Here is a 17,332-nt window from a genome sequence, read left to right as displayed (position 1 = left end):
TTTCTTATGAACAGGTGCCAACTGAAAAGCGACTATGGTGGTAAAGTAATGGTAGGCTGAGAGCCAAGAATATGGGAGTGTTTAGTCATTTGCTCTGCTGTTACTTCACTTTGCTGAATATTATGTCTCCTGGTGCCTACTTTTAAATAAAATTGGGCAGAAGCAAAAGAGACACTGAGACGAGCTGTCGTATGTTCCAGCTCAGGCTTTGCAGCTACGTCTCTTCATTTCTCCCCCATCCCCCCCCAAAAGAGAAGAAAAACAAAGAAAAAAGCCTAACTTTATGAATTGTATTTGTATTCAGTTTTTATAGTGCCCCCCTCCCCCCCCCAATTCTTAATAGACATTTGAATTTACTGTAGAGATTTTAAATTTTGTGATGGCAGAGTTGACTCGCATGCACTTAAGAAATTCTCTTGTAGCAGACTGTCTTTTCCCATGCCTGCATTATGGGTGAAGTGTAGCCCTTGTTGACACAGGCTTTATTTTCATGCACAAGTGCTTTAGAACAATTGCATACGCAGACCAAAGAGAAGAAAAGATGAGGCTTACAAACATCTTGCCGAAAACAGTGGCAAGAAGTAATTGTTGAGATGTGGACTCTGCTTTTTTGGGGTGCTGATTAAGTTGGGGTGGAGTTTCCCCATTTTTATTGGCTGCAATATATGGCATTTTCCAGGTTTTGCCATTTTCTCCACTAATCAGGGGTGTTACCACTATCTTTTTAAATACAAAATGTCTCAGCTGTTTCACCATCTGTGTTACAGTGGGTCTTCAGAAACATGCGGGGGAGTACACTAAGCTGGATACAGAAAAGAGGCTTTGTTAAGAAATGTCTTAGCACCGTTTGTGTGTGGCAGGCATAAAGAGAATACATTTAGAGATGTCTATAAATCTAGATTTCTCCTCCCCCCTCTTTTTCATTAGTTATTGTTTAGAATTCCTCTTAGGAGAGGTAATGGATTTGCTTAAATCTGCCCTAAGGAATTGCTTCTTGTGGAATGTAATTATTCTGTCCTAAAAAAAAAAAAGAGAGGGGATGAGATAAAAACCATATTTCCCATATTGCTGTTTACTCAGAAGAGACTGAGCAAATCTGAGTTATGAGTTAGGCTTCTTTCAAAAACAAAAGTAGTATCAGCTCTGAACAACAACATTAACCACAGTATTACACTGTTTCCTGGCAGTGATTCAGTTAATTTCTCCTGGTTTAGATGCTTAGGAAAAAGAATATATTCAATGAAAAGAATATTCTCAAGTAATTTCTCAGGATTCTCCTTTTCAGCATTAGTAATATCAGTCCTGTCTCCTCCTTGCACATCCAGGGCTTTGATAAATCCTACATAAGATGTATTCTCTTATCGTACCTTGGCATGTATGCAATTTCCAGTCAATTAACATATTGAGTGAAAGCAATCATTTCCTTCACATGACTCATTTCTGGCTGTTTTTTTAATTGGATTGACTGAGCTAGAGACAAAGGGAAATGCTGATTTCTCAACCATTATCTTCAGACAGGTTGATTTGTACTTGTACCCAAGTATGACTCCTCAAGGTCATCTTTTTCTTTTTTTTTCTTTCTTTTTATTCAGTATTTTTCTGAGGGTGAGTTGCCAAAGGAGGTCAGATCTTGCTGGTTTTGAGTTCTCAGTTTCATTCTTCTCTTTTTAATAAGCATGCTTTATATCTAGAACAGCCTTTGATTATTAAGGAAGCTCTCTTTTTCCACTGACTCTCTTAATTGCTATTAAAATGGCAACAAAAACTAAGTTAAAAGGTCTGATTTCTCTGGTTTTGAAGCACCAGTCACTCTTAACTGTCAGAATTGAATATTGTGGTACATATGTTAGGAAATCAGTCACCTAAAAAAACATTTAACTTTTCATTTTAATAAATTAAAAGAAATTGGTTATAATTTGCGTTTGAAAATTCTGAATAGCAATGCATTCATTAATGATTGTGACTCTTTCACTGGGTTTCAGAGTTGCTTTGAGATGTTGGACAGTCATGTCAAAATAGCTGTAAACTGGCTTGCAAAGAAAATCTTCAATGGGATGTTAACTGTAGATCTCTGCCAAAATCTCAGTGAATGCTGAACCTTGATGTTTGTAAGTCCGAATATTCTGCATCCAAGTGCATTTCAGTAAGATGGCTTTTGTTGTGCTCTCTGTAGCGTTCCTTGACTAGTGAATGACTTGTCCCGTCAGCACGCACAGAAACACAAGGTCCAGTAAATTTCGGAGATACTGCACCTCTATGCATTTATTCCTAGTGATTCCAGACTATCATTATTATTTCCAACAAATTTTTAAAACTTCAGTCTTGAAAGGGTATTTACATTTGAATGTCATTGGTCTCAGGACTAAGCAGCTCTGACAGTTATACTGCTGTTAATAGCTTTTCTTCTGAAGGCTTCGACTTTTCAGGGAATTGTGATTGCAGTCACCATATCTATAATGCCACTGGGCATAACATGAGCAACCAGCTCCCACTGTGAGTGTTTAGGAGGTTTGCTTAGTGGTGTAACATAAAGCAGTTCAGAATACAGTCTGTAAATACACAAATATAGAAAGATGTTTACTCTCTCTGTTAAAACAATGTATTTCTAGACCTGAAATCAGTATTATTAAGTAAAGTTTACACTCAAAAATAATAGATCTATTCTAATGATGGAATATAATGAGTTCTATGAACTAAATTCACCTATAAGACTGGTCCAGATCTCTTGGACATGTTCTGTATGTGCCTTGATCTTGGTAAACATCCGCTTAGCTTAGACATGGCTTGGGTATATAGCATGAAAATGTAACAAATACATGCACGTTTCAGGTTTGATTTTTCTTTTACATTATTTGTATGGACAAACAGTGCTCCCCAGTGTCATCCTTCTATTAGTTCTTTTTTATTAACAGAGAATTATTCCGTTTCCTAGAAATGTAAATGCAGACAAAGAGTACAGTATCTCTTCTCAACATGTATGAAGGTTTGCTTTCCACATGATCTAAGCCCACTCAAGAATCAGGTGCAGCTTCAAAATTCAACTGAGGAACATAAAAATATTTTTGGGGGGATTTATAAATAAGAATCTTTTCATATGAAAAAAGGATATATTTGAGTTATCTAAAGAGCTGGGTTACTCACATATTTTCCATTAACAGATTATATTCTTAGTAATACAGATATTTTTTCTTGTGTTTTGCTCATTTATTTTTTCTTTTTAATAGAGTTTCTGAAGTGATTATGTGTAATGTTTAATGCTGAATTATGTTAAAATATCTATTATGCTCAAAAACCCTAAGACCAGTGCCTATTTCTCATTTTCACCATGAAAGAGTCAAAAGTATGAACACAAAACTGATAATCAGTATCATAAACTGATGAGCTGTGTTGTCTTCCAGGATGTAGAACACTCACAGATCAGGGTTATAATGCTTTGACCAGACTGTTACTCCTTGTGTTTGAAGTTTGGGACTTGTCTTTCTAAAAATGCATCATTGTATAGGTTTAAGAGCTCAACTTTTATATATGGAAATACTTCAACCTCTAGTCCCGAAGCAGTTCTTTCAGAGAGAACTAAGAGGAGTTTTAAGTAGAAATAGGGCATTAATAATTCTTGTTATTATATTTGGGTATATTAGACTCTCGTTTTTATTTGAGAATAGCTGAGGGTGGAAGGGACCTGTGGAGATTGTCTAGTCAAAACCTTGCTCAAAGTGGGGTCACCTAGAGCAGATGGCTCATAGCTGTGTCCAGCCAAATTTTTAATATCTCCATGGACGGAGACTCCACAACTTCTCTTGGCAACCTGTTCCACTGTTCAATCACCCTTACAGTATTACAGTATTCAGTGTTACATTCTAAAATTTTCTCAATTGATGTAGTAATGCTGACACCAAATTATTTTTCAAAGATTCAGTTGAACTGACTTTTTAAGATCAAATGATGTAAATGGTCATTAATATTATTCCATTCACACTATAACTAGAAAAAGAAGGCCTTTAGACTAATGAACATAGTATTTCTGTCTGTGGAGAGTAAGAAATATTTTATAAATACATGTTTGCTAAAATAGCTGTTTGTTTCTTCTCCCCCAGCTTCCATACTTGTGCTTTAAGCTATGATTTGGCTATTATTTGCATATTTACAAAATTACACTAATCTGTTTCATATGACTTAATCTCCAGCCATTTCACAGTGTGGTAGTTACTCATTCTGAACCATTTTTGGAACAAATATAATCTTATATGCAACTGGTTTTTTTCTGCATGGCATTATGTGACTGACTGCATTGTGTTGGATCAAAAAAGACTGCAAGAAGAAAACAAAAATAAATGAAAAGTAATGAAACGGTGCCAGGAATAAGGTTCTGTTAGAGCTTGTCTTTGGAGGAGGAGTGTACATAGCCTTGCCAAAGAAGAGTAAGACAGGACATAGTTGCAGTTTTAGAAATCCTTAAAGGACATTCAAAAAGAGCTGTTAAAGTCAAATGGCAGTCCTGGCAGAATGATAACATGGCCATGAACAAACTTGAGTTGGAAATAAGAGAATTACATGATGAACTGAGGAGGGGAGCTCATGATTTCAGTGTAAAGCTGGATAACTGAATAGGCTTGTGTGCCATTGCTGGCTGGAGCAGTGGAAGACTTGACTTGACCAAGGATGTTTCTTTTGTTCTGTGTTCTTAATGCTAGTGTCTTCATTCAAGTAGTGGGAGTTTATTAATGGCAATATATTCCAAGCTTGGGTTGTAGGAAGCTTGCTAAATTTTCTCTTGTATGAATTGAATAAATTCAAGGAGTATCTAGTGCCAAAATAGGTATTAAGGCTGTATAGATTTTAGTCCAAGTTAATTTTTAGCAGCAGGGTTGACAGAAATAAGATTTTCTGAAACATTAGGGTGGGTTTTTTCCTGTCTTACTGTTTGATTGCCAATGAAGTGCTAATACCTGAAGAAAAAAAAGCTATTTTTTCTGAATGGCAACAGGGAGCTTCCAACTTCTCTGGCCATGGGACAAATCTGCCAAATGCAACCTACTGCAGCAACCTCTCAGTATCCCTAATTTAACAGATTTGCCAGTAATTCAGGTAGGCATCTCTTTAATCTTGTCTTAATCTCTGTGAAAGATAAGTGTATCAAGCAGTGTGTTGTGGGTGCCAGTAAAGAAGCAATTGCTGATAAAACTTGGTTTCAGCTGTTAAGTTTATTGACCCATTTTAGCCCATGCCAACTGCAATCCCTGTTTGCACAAAGACCGAATACTACGGTAAGGCTATCTGGTTCCACAATGAGGGTAAGAACAACTGCATGACTTTTTTTTTTTTTTTTTTTTTTTTTTTTTTTTTTTTTTTTGTAAGCATTGGGATTTAAGTAAGAGAAATCATAGTAAATCGGATTTGTTTCATCTTCTGTGTTAGACACCTTTGGGTGAGTCACGCTTTGACTTGAAGTGATACTTTGTCATTTTAATCCGTGTGTTATTCACAAGTCTGTAAGGGAAAAAAGAGTTTATGGGTTCTCAGACCTGTTACGTTGAACAGCTACAGCTCATCCAAAAGGGGGTATTTGGGAGAGGGGCTGAAATGGTCCAAAGTGAGGAATAATGTTCAAGTGTTGTGACGTGATTCTTTTATTCCAGTGACAAGAGGAAAGATAAGCTGTGCTGGGGAAAACAACTTTGTGGCAGGTGGGGATTTGTTTGCTTTTTCCTCTCTGCAGAGGACAGCCCACTTCAGCTTGTACGTGTCCGCAGGAAAAGGAAAGAGAAGTCCAAGTCTCTCATGGGTAGTACACTCAAGTAGGCTTGCTTTTGCCATGCTTAATGCCCGGCATTAGTGCTAAGAGACTCGTGATGCCAGTTCCACATAATGGTAAAACAGAAGGCAGGTGCTTGGGCAATCTCTCTAATTACAAACTATGGCTAGCACTTAAAAAATTAGTAGCTGTGGTTGAATGTTGTCTTCTGTTTCAAGATAAAGCCACAAACTATGAGACACCCTGATAGCTTCACTGAGATTCGGCTTTCCCTTGATAAACAGGGCGTTCTCCCAGCAGCAGTCTCCTGAAGCTGCAGAATCAACCTGCCCAAAGATTGTTGCGAGATACCAGTAAGATGATCACTGAAGCTGTAGTCTTCTGCATTCTTGTCCCATGAATGGAAGAGCAGTTAGCATCAAACTTCTGGATGATTGCTGGTTACTGACACTGTGACTAACTGCGGGGCCTGAAGGGCAAAAGCATTGGAAGCGAGTTATTAGACTCTAGTCATGAGTCAGGACCTTTTTAGTTGTCCTCTGGGATCCCTTTTCAAGAAGGAGATAGATGAGGAAAACCTTGCAGCATTACCTTGTGAGAGGCCGCTCTCTGCCATGTTATTCTTTATCCAAGCTATTTTTCCAGCAGATGATTAGACTTCAGTGTGTTCCCCTGGCACAACGCAGACAATGGATGACTTCTGGTGAAAACCAGTGCAGTCCTTCCATGAACTGAACTCTTTCTTTCCCATATATTCCTCTCCCATAACATGCTGGAAACTCAAGAGAAATTATTCTAAAATATAATTCATTACATTTTAAATGTTCTGTAGAGGCAGTTTTCATAAGTGTGTGTTTTTTAGGTGCTTATGCAGATTAAATTCTTGAAAAAAATGTATTGCAGATGAGTTCGGCATGGTGACATGGATCTGCAGTGCCTGAGCTAATACTTAACTTCTGTGGTGAATAAGTTTCCTCCAGAATAGCCTGTATCCCATTAAGACAGTAATTTTATAAGCGTTTATTACAGTGTCTTATTTATTTATTTTTAGTTTGGGTTAGGTTTTGAAGCTATCTGTTACTGGCCCAAGTCTTCCATAGGCTGATCACTTTGCTTTAATTTTCACTCTGGGTATATAGCAACTCAGGAGTTAAGTAAGTCTGGAGAATAGTAATGCTTTTTCATAATTGTTCTAACAATTTAATTGTTTTAATGTGAGCCAATGGCAAAGTTAATGCATGGTGCTTTCATGCTCCTGCGGCTGAGGAGAGCACAACTGAGAGCAAGAAACAATGAGCATCCGTGTTCTCATGTGATAGCATAGAGCTGCGCCTTCGGAAATCCCGGAGTCTGAATGATCGTATTTATTCTGCTTGGAATAGTCTGGATATCTCGTGAGCCATGTGGCTTTTGGTGTTTAGAGCCAGAGAAGTTTCCTTTTGTTTCTTTTGGATGCAGGGAAGTCTCCTGATCCTGTTGACACTGTTTCACACAGACAAGCTGTTCTGAAACTCCCGAAGTATGTATTGGCTTTGTCATTATCTCTTAAATGAGGGCTAAATCAGGTTAGCCATTACCTTTTTTTCAGGTGTTTATAGTTTCTCAATTCTTCAGCTTGTGCAGCCTCGTAGCTAGACTAGTGGCACGGATTTGCTTGTTGGTTAACTGTAAAACAAGCAAGTTGCAGGATTTTAATAACTTGAAAAAGGTATTTTATTTTACAGTGACAAATGCTACAACATTTTACTGGGAAACGAGCAGTGTGAGTATAATATTCTAAGTCTCAAAGCAATGACAGTGATGGAATTGGTTATGAAAATGAGACTGTTGGATCAGATTCCCTTTGGTCTTTCCCCCACTTCTCCCATTTTCAACAAAAGGATGGGTTAATTTGAATTTCATTGCTTTTTATCCTTAGGGAAATATCAAATGATCAACGTTGTTGTGGAACTGTGCCCCAAAGGAAGGGGACAGGTGTTGTGTTTGTGCTTTCACTTCACATAGGCAGCAAGCTCATTAATTTGTGATTTTAGTGGGAAGAGGCCACTGGTCTCTGTCACTAAAAAGCAACCGTGATTGATCATTCAGGGGCAGAAGGGGAAAATATTCAGAAATTAGTTATATAAGCATCTTAAATTAACAGTGTGCCCACAAAGAAGCATTGTTTTTCCCTGGAGGAATGCTGAAATTGATGTTTTTAACCTCCTTTCGGAACACCTGCCACTGTGTGTTTCAGTAGGGAAACAATGCATTCAAACTAATGTCTTTTTGTATTCACTGAGGAAAGTACATTTCTGTTTGATGATCTGTACCAACCCAGCTGCTACGCCAACCCAGCAGATAGGAGGAAAAAAACGGGTTACAGAAATCTTGCTATCGCATATGCAATCTTTGTATCTGACAGAACTTGTTTGTTGGTCTTCATTAGGTGAAACATCAGTGCCCGTGCTGCTTGCGAGACGTGTCTGAACAGAATAGAGCGGAGAGTGCACAACCCAAACCCCTGCATCTACATCTTGTTGCCTATTTTTTCTTGTTAGCTGAATACCACTGAAGGCCCAGAGCTGCACAGCAAGACAAATTCAGTTCAGGGACTTAGATCTGTGCAATCTAGCATTCACACGGGTGTCTGCACGAAGCCTGTCAAGGCTTTCCAATCACATCTTCATATGTGGCTGCCTTTGCAGCAGGTCCAACTCAGCGCGCAAGGAATGGGCTGTCACTCAAGAATGATGCTAACTGATGTGTGCTGGCTTTGCTAAATTCCCAAGTTCTCATGTTGCTAGAGTGCACAAGCCCCTCTTGCATCTCCAGGAAAGCGATCGGGTAGGAAGGAAAATGGAGAATCACCACCAGTGTTACCTTTCCTCTAGGAGAGGTTTTCATCTTGAAGGACACGGCCACTGGCTGCCTTCTGGTCTCCGTTTCCTTGACGCTGTCTGCCCTCATAGAAAGGCAGCTCCTGATGTTCAAAGCAGACCAGCATGCTTGTAAGACAGGCTTTTATCTGGAAGGAAAGGTATTATCACAGTTTTTTGAGGCCCAGAGAAGATCTGCAGTGTCTCTAGATTTGAGTCAGTGGCTTGCCAATATATGAGGTATTTTGAAAGCCTTTGATACATGATGATGAGGGGAGCGCTGAGGTTAACAGACGTAAAGAAGGGTCTGGCAATGATGCCAAGTGGGAAACAGAAGAAATGACTGAATTAAATTACTTAGTAGATGTTCACAGTTATTGTTTCAGCTGATAATGTGAGTGTAGCAGGCCTAAACTGTAGTAGTAGTTCTAAGAGGGTTTTTTCCTCATTGGCTGCATCTGCAGTGGAACTCAATCTCTAATATTAAAGGGGTTGCTTTTCTAATGGCGTTCATGCTTCTCCATCTGTGCCAAAAAAGTAATAGTATTTGAGAGCTGTTATTTTATAGCTGACACAGTGTTCGCCCTGTACTTTTAGATGCACATTGGGACTTTTTATTAGCATTTCACAACTTGGATTACTTGCAGAACAAAACTGAAAGTTGAAATGAATGCTCATACAGAACTAATTTCAAGAGAAATTGCTGTAATGTATAATCTGCGGTTAACACTGAAGTCCTAAAATAGGCAACTAAGGTGAGCTTGGATGGTGCTGCAGTTGCAGAGGGTATTTTGTGATCAAGTACCCCTTTAGACCCCCACTTTGAAAGCTGAATATCTAAAACTCCTTCAGTGTTTAAACCACTGGGGGAGGGCATGAGGATGTCCCACGTCTATACAGGAGGGGTAGAGGGATGTTGCATGTTACTATATGAAAATTATTGCAGTACATCAATAACATGTTGTGACCCAAAACTGTAACAAAGAGTACCTTCACATACCTTGCTAAAATACTCTTTAAGTCTTTAACTGTAGCTTCAGAAGCTACATACCATGTGCTTATCAAAGCTCAAAAAATACTAGGCTGTATTTCTAAGGCTTTTTTTCTTGTGCCACTAAGAGTGTGCTTTTTATGATATTTATCAGTCTATCTCCCAAGTAAATTACAACATAATAACTATTAGCAGTGCTTTGCTTGCATTGTAATTCTATAAAAGAAGAGGAAATTCTGCATAGAGAGTTCACATTAGTGATATTTACTCCTTGTTCTTACAGTATTTGTTATGTGTAGCTGTATGGAGCTCAGCATAAGTCAGCAGCTTTGAAGGATTTTGTAGAAAAATGAGAGGTGGTGAAAATACATTTTAAATTCTTAGTAACTGCATTTTAGTTTCTTTTCCTCCTTTCAGTTATGTCAATAGTTTAGCTTTCAGGGATGTTTCTTAAATAAACTTTGATATTTGTAGTAAAAAGTAACAGTGGTGTAAGTTCACCCAGTTTGTTGTTGTTCTCATAAAAGAACTGCCACATTTTCATTCAAAACTTCTTACTCTAGAGAGATTTTTTCCAAGAATACAATTGTAAAAGAAAAACTTGTCTTCGTGTTCTTGCCATCTATTGATTTCCAAATTGTATATTCCATCACACTTTGATTTTAGTACTTTTAAAATTGCAACTGGTTTTCACTGAAAGTTGAAATATTTCTGTTAGAAAGAACAATAAATACATACTATTTCTTTAGATGTTTCCCAATATCCTCATTTTTAAGGAAGTATATAGACCCAATTAATGCTTAAAGAAGTTTGCATTTGTTTAAGCTCAAACATATTTGCTTATATTCTGAATTTTTAAAAACAAAGATGGAAAGTGCATCAGGTGACCTTATTATATAAGCATGGATGGCGTCAGAGACCTGAGTGTCTCATTTGTCGGTTAATCAGTCTGCCCATTTATTTTCATTTCTGTTATACCTCAGATTTGGGTGACTTCTTTCTTGTCTCAGATTTGCAAAAGTCTTTCTGCACAGAATCAAACAGAGCTGAGCTAACGGGCTGGAGAAGAGGAGAAAATTATAATCTCTACAGACATGGGAGGATGGTCTTCCACAGCATCTAGGACCACATTATATATTCCCTGCATCATTATCTCTCTCCAAGAATATAAATAAAAACTGGAAATCTTGTCCATTTTTCACTGTCGTCTTCAAAGGTGGTTGCACATGTAGATGTCTCATGGTTTTAAAGAACTCTGGAATTTAGTGAAGCGTTGTGTCTCCTCTTTTAGTCGTTCAATTGAGACAAGTTGTAAAAATGAAGATGCTGATTATTTTAGAAGTGTGGACAGGGTTACAGCAGCAGCTTTTTGTCTAAGTACTCCCCCACGAAATTATTGAGGTTTCATGTGTTGGAGTTGGATACTTCTGGAAGACTTTGGGTCCTGCACAATGAATGTGTTGAGAAAAGGAAGAGCAAGTGATTTTATGGTGCTGGAATTGCTGCTATTGTTGCTTCAGCCGATCCATACTTGCCTCAGTAGTCCTAGTTACATGGATTTTCTCAGCAAGAGGCATAAATAGTAATAGGCAAGCTGAGCTTTCAAAGCTGAGGATATATAAAAAATGGTTTTAAAATAGCAGAAGTGCTACTGAAACAGTCTCAACATTATACTCGCTGCCAGTGGGGATTTACTATAAATAAGGACCCTTATTTCTAGAACTATCAATGCTGCGGTTGTGCAGCAAAGCAGATCACATTAGCAGATGCTTTTGGAAAATGTTTCGCATTTGAGTAAAGCGGTGTGTGAAGTTTGGATATTCCAGGTCAAATTATAGTTTCATGTATTATGAATATATCTAACCACGTTAAAGTCTGCAATACTTTGTTGTTTAAGTTGTATGTTTTATTCTTCCTAAATAGCCAGGCAGTATAGGAAAAGTGAAAATCTCTGGGATTTAAGTTTTGAGGCTGAACAGGAGTGAGCTTTTCCGTAGTTTTACTGCTTTTTAAAACTGTGCAACCTGTTCTCTGTCCTAATGAAAGAAAATGGCAGTGTTTTGGGCTTGGAGTTACGTGAGTGCCATGCTTCTGGGAAATGGGCTTGGAGACTTTGGGTTTAAACACCTGGTATTTTCAGTTTTATAAGCCTGAAATAGTAATTTAAGTTTCATTTTTCCTGTGTTAATTATTATAAGTGTCTCATAATCTGCAGATATGTGTTTAAAACAGGTGCAGTCACTTTAGTATTAATGATCAGTGAGTCTAATATGTTACTACTTGAATTGCTTGCTTTGCGTAAAGAGGCTATTTTCAAGAAATGTATGTAATGATGTTTAATAACTTGCTTTGCCAAAGAGTAGGATGTTCTTCCTTTCACCTGAAAGTATTTATTGCATATATTTATTTTAATTTTTGCTTGGAATTATTTATAGCACCCAGCATGAATATGTTGAGCCAGAAGTTTTGCTATCAAGTGATTTACTGTAATATCTTCATGGAAGTAATATAATTTACTTAGTGCAATAGGGATTTGTAATATATTCAGTATGGGCAACAGTACACATCACAGCACCTGATTTCTGTTGGCTTGAGCATAAAACAGTATGACTCAGTCAATAAAATAAAGATGTCCTGTAGTACAGTGAGCAACTGAGAGCTGTAGCACTGAACTGTTGTTTTATTCTTAACGCAAGAATCAAAATTAAATTCCCTTCAGGCTGGTAGTTATGCCAGGGGAGACTTGGCTCAGCAGACGAGCATTATATGTAAATATAAAAATTTACCTGAATATTACCTTCATTAAGAAACGATGAATTTCACCATTTATTCCACTTAATGCCACATTTGCACATTATGAAATGAGATAATAAGGTTAACTTTTGAGAGCTTAATTTTGTTGGATACTTTTTTATTGGGTAATTATTAATTTTTTTTTTTCTTGAGTGGAATCTCACAGGTTGACTACAAAACCACCTGGAAAGCCTTCAGACTCATTTTCCATGGTTAAATGGTTGCAAGCATAGGAAGGTCCATAGTGTTGTCAAAGACCCTTCAGCATCAGTGTTTTTCCTGGGGCAGAGATTGATGGAAAGCATACTAAGCAGTACTGAGGAAAGAACTGACATGGGGAGAACCTTGATCCCACTTCATATGAAGATGAACTCTAGCAGGCATCTTATAATAATGCTCATTATATTTCTACATTTAATTGAAAGATGGGCATGTAGCTACCAAAGACCAATATTGATGCCCTGAATTCTTGTCATGTTCTAGCCTGCCACAGTTGCACTGTGTGATTTTGGGCAAGACACTTAAATTCTCATTTTCCAGCTACAATGGTGATATTATTAGAAAATGTGTAATAATACAAAGTATTAAAACCATGATTGCTGTATTTTCACTGGTCCATATAGAAGCTCTGCTGCCCCTCAGCATTATGTGGTTGGAGAGTTATGGGGGCATGAGCCTACTTCTGGCAAATCATCTTGACACAGTGACTACATTGAATTTGGATTTTCAGTTTGGGAATAAAAATGGTTCTTGATGTTGTTTTAGGAGATCGCATATGTGTTTCTACATTAATATAGGCTTATAGGGTCAGAGGGAAGCTCTGACTGTCACTGTCAACATCTTTCGTAGACTGGTAACACTAAACCTTAAAAGATGCCCATCCCCACAATTCCGGTTTGAAAGCTATTCCAAAAATCTTGTTCCTGTAAGGATGGCAACTCTTCATGGCTGATGCCGCCATATTTCTTTCCTATTGCTTAGCTTAAATACTCCTAGGTGGGGTTTTTCCCATGTTTCAGTGTTTAAATATTTCATGTTACATAACAATTATTTTTTTCACACCTTTGAGTCTTTATAGGCCAGACAAGCTTCTTGCAAGATAGGCTGGCTGTTCCCTGTCATCCTACTAGCTCTTCTCTACACCCCTCTGCTTTCCAGGAAGATGAATTCAAACTGAATTCCCAGAACTGTACCAAGTATTTCAGTCTCACTCTTAGCTTACAGAGCAATGTTCCCCTGGCTTGAAACAGCTTGTCTGGTATTTTCTTCTGTTTTTAACAGGCCGGTAGATATCCAGATCACTTTCTTAAGTCTAATGGTTTTTATCAGCTGTGCCGCCAACAGTCCCAAAGCTGTTCCTGCAGGTACTCCTTGTTGGAAAGAGACCTAATTTCATGAGCATCTGCCCATGATTAAACAGCCCCAAACCCTCCTGCCATACTAATCTTTGAGCCATCTGTGGATCTTTGTTATCCTATTATGTACCTACTTTATTTCTGTTGGGATCAGCAGAATTTAACGGAAGGTCATTCAAATTTCCACTTGTTTAAACATCTTTCCCAGCCTTACCATTACACATCCTAAAGCCATTCTAGTGAGAACCTCATACTGTCAATGTCTCACGATATGAGACAATCACTGATGTCTTCCCTTCACCTGTCAAGTTACTTTTCTGCCTCTATATCCACCGCTTTGAGCTGTGCTCCTCTTGGGCAGAAGATCCTTCTGCTCTGGATCTGCTCTGGTTGAAGGCCTGTCAGTCCTTACCAAAGAGTCCCCAGCTACAGGATCTCCTTCCCTCCCTTCTGGTCTGCCGTCTGCTTGTGCCATCATGTCTGCCGTCCTTTCATGTCATCTGCTTATCAGTCTCATTCTCTCTTGCTCCCTGCCTGGCTTCATTTTCTTTCTCTGCTTACAGGACTACCCGTTCTTCTCCTTTATTGTGCCATCTCTGTCATAGTCCTCATCCCCTGTTACCATAAAAATATTCAAGGTGTTTTGCAGACTCATTCCTTTAGACTCAGCCTTGCAGTCGTCAGTTTTATTATCTTCCCTGGTTATTGACTGTGTTCAGTATTTTGACTGATCCCTCATTTAGGTTTTCTGACCAGCTCTCCCTCAGCTGTGATGAAAAGCAGGGAACCTCTTCCTATACCCCAAGTCGTTTAATGGCCAGTGGATGTTTGAGATCTAGTGTACCTTCCATGGTCACAGTGTAAGTGATAGTGTCACACAAATGCTTACAGAGAACTTAATTACACCAGAATAAGATAGTTCCTTTCCTTTACAGCCTTCATGTAAGAAGACAGTGGTATCTTTCAGACTTGCACTTGAAGTTCTCTGTCCTTGAAGATTCTGGTTTTGAGCTGGGTTATCGATTCAAGAGAGTGCCTGGATGCTTCTTTGTTTTAAAAGTACCTTACAGACCTTCCTGGAAATAATATCTTTGTATCTTCTCTGCATCTTTTCCAAACAAATCCTTTGTATACCACAATGTTTGCAAAAACAGACCTCGTGAGCTTTTTCAAGTTCAGTTGATGGCCCTGAAGAAATGGGGAGAGGTAGGGGTTTTGCCAGGTCGGTAAGAATCAGGCAGTCATACCTTGCAATGCCTCGAATTCCTGTGGGAGGGAGACTATGGGTATAACCCTCCATTGAAGGCTAAGGAATAAAGGATCAGCGTTGAACATCCCATGAAGCATTTCATTGGGATTTTTTCCCAACAGCAAATGTAGCACCTGGTTTTATATACATTAATTCCATCAAAGAAACGAGTCTTTATAATCTGTAGACTAGAAAATACTTTACAGTTATTCAGGGCACAGACAAAAGACGAGAAATAGAAATAAAGGCCAAGACCTCACAGCAGTTGAATCTTTTGTTTTACTCAACAGTGGGCTGTACAACACACTCGGTCATGCTCCCTAGAGCCACGAAACAAAGGAACCCTGTTGATGTTTACTTTGGCTCAAAGCAGAGACAGTTATTTTAAATGAGTTAATAAATGGAGTAGTGAACTATGATGGGTTGTATAATCTTCTCTTCTCTTTTTTTTCTCTCTAGGTCACTCAGATGAGTCGTCCAGATTTGATTCTCTTTCTCATGAAATATCTCATGGCTTTGGTCGTTGGGATACCCTCTGTCTTCTGGGTTGGAAGCAAAAAGACCTGTTTTGAGTGGGCTAGCTTCTTCCACGGACGCAGGAAAAAAGAGTGCGTATTGATATCTAATAGATAAACTGGTTGAGTACTGGCAAATAATTTCCTCTTCCCTTGTAGTCCTGGAAGAGTGTTTTGGTTAGTTTTTCAGAGAGGCAAAGACAGGAATAGATAGGGGCAGTTTTCTTAGAAATCCCTCGCTATCCAAAATGGAGCAAGGAAGAACAAGACAAGCAACAGCTCAAACCCCCCTTGAAAAACTGTTGCTTATTTTTCCATAATTATTCTTTGGTCCCAGAATTAAATCTACATTGCTCCATCTGTTTTCAAAATACTTTTTAACAAGAATTAGATTTCAGTTGAATACTACAGCTTCTCTACCATTTACCTAGAGATGGAGTTGGAAGTTTTTATTTATAAATGTGCTTATCTAGTCAACTGAATCAGACCTTTAAATTGAAATTAAATGTCAGTTCTTTTCACCATGATTGCAGTTAAAAGCAATTGTCTCTGCATTTAATCTTCCCTTACGCATTAGTGCCAAAGCACAGGTTGACAAAATGACAATAAGAATGTCGTATAGCTTCTGTAAGGTTGAAATTAAGTTAGGCTAAGGTATGGCATAAATTTAGAGACAATCTATATGATTTTGTAATAGCTATGAATAGCTATTTTCATAATTGTGAATAGTGTCTTTTAAGCAGACATTTCAAAATAGATCGACATCTGCAGCAAGCCTTTAAGTGACTACTCCATGACATTGACTTGTCCATCCTGAGCAGAACTGCCCTTCTGCTGAGGTTAAAGTAAAATTACCTTCTCTAAAGTTGAGTAAATTTTTCTTTGTGCAAAAGATAACCTACTAAGATATGCATGCGGTTAACAACGTAATATGATTTTAATATATGTACCTAGATTTAGATAGGGTTTACATAGAGGTGACGTACTGGTTTGGTGGGTAGAGGACAGGGATAGATTTAATGAAGGCAGAGGAAGCTGTTTTACGGGACCGGCTATCTCCGGGAGAGCTGGGTGGCTCCTGCAAGTGCCATCCTCTCTCCTGGTGCAGCCAGGCAGGAGAGGAGCTCCAACGCACCGCAGCATCTGCTGGAGCCAGATTCCTTTGCCGGCCCCATTTATTGAGCAGTAAGAGGCAGAGCCAATACAAACCTCCCTCCTTAGGTAGCCTGTGATCCTCCAGGAGCAAGAAAATTACGAGGAGGAGCTGGCCAGGCGGAGGAAACAGAACATGAAAGAATAATATAGAGAATGGGAGGGGAGGAAAAGGCCTCACCACAAAAAAAAAAAAGATTAAAACAAATAAAAGGGAATGTAGAGGATGTGATAGCACCTCCTTTCATCACGCTATGGTAGAGCGGTCAAGTGTGTGCCCCTCTGCCAGCCCTTCCCAGCAAGGGATTTCAGCAAACAGAGAAGCTGTGAGACTGTAACCACTGATCTAAGGGCTACAGACCAGTTGCTTATGCATTATTGTGTATGTTGTATTTCCTCTGGTGTTCTCCTCCTGCTGCCACTTTTAATCCAGATTTTAAATGCTCAGTTGAGTGAGGGAACACCTTCCCGTGTTCCCTGAGAGGCAGTTCCTTGGGTAAACTGAGCTTGCTGAGTCACAGCGCTATCCCAAGGATTTCTCCTGCAACAATATTCACTAACTAAGGCCATAAGCAAATACATTGCAATTATTCCACATGTCTAGGCTAGAGGATCAGATAGAGGGAGTGGGAAGGATTCAAGAATATGAACTTAGCTAAAATAGCCA

General features: G+C 38.7%; 1 protein-coding gene across 2 annotated transcripts in view; it reads left to right on the top strand.

The window, feature by feature from the left end:
- Positions 1–17,332, top strand: part of FZD3 (frizzled class receptor 3) — a 63,898-nt gene that overhangs the window by 41,251 nt on the left and 5,315 nt on the right. For both annotated transcript variants that reach the window (XM_049819211.1, XM_049819213.1), the window contains one exon: positions 15,458–15,606. In XM_049819211.1, coding sequence (XP_049675168.1) covers positions 15,458–15,606 — 149 coding nt within the window. The remainder of the gene's footprint in view (positions 1–15,457; positions 15,607–17,332) is intronic.

Source organism: Accipiter gentilis, chromosome 16, assembly GCF_929443795.1.
Source record: "Accipiter gentilis chromosome 16, bAccGen1.1, whole genome shotgun sequence".
In the NCBI taxonomy this organism is placed as follows: Eukaryota; Metazoa; Chordata; class Aves; order Accipitriformes; family Accipitridae; genus Astur; species Astur gentilis.
Note: the sequence above shows the minus strand (reverse complement) of the source record. Positions and strands in the feature narration are given on the sequence as shown.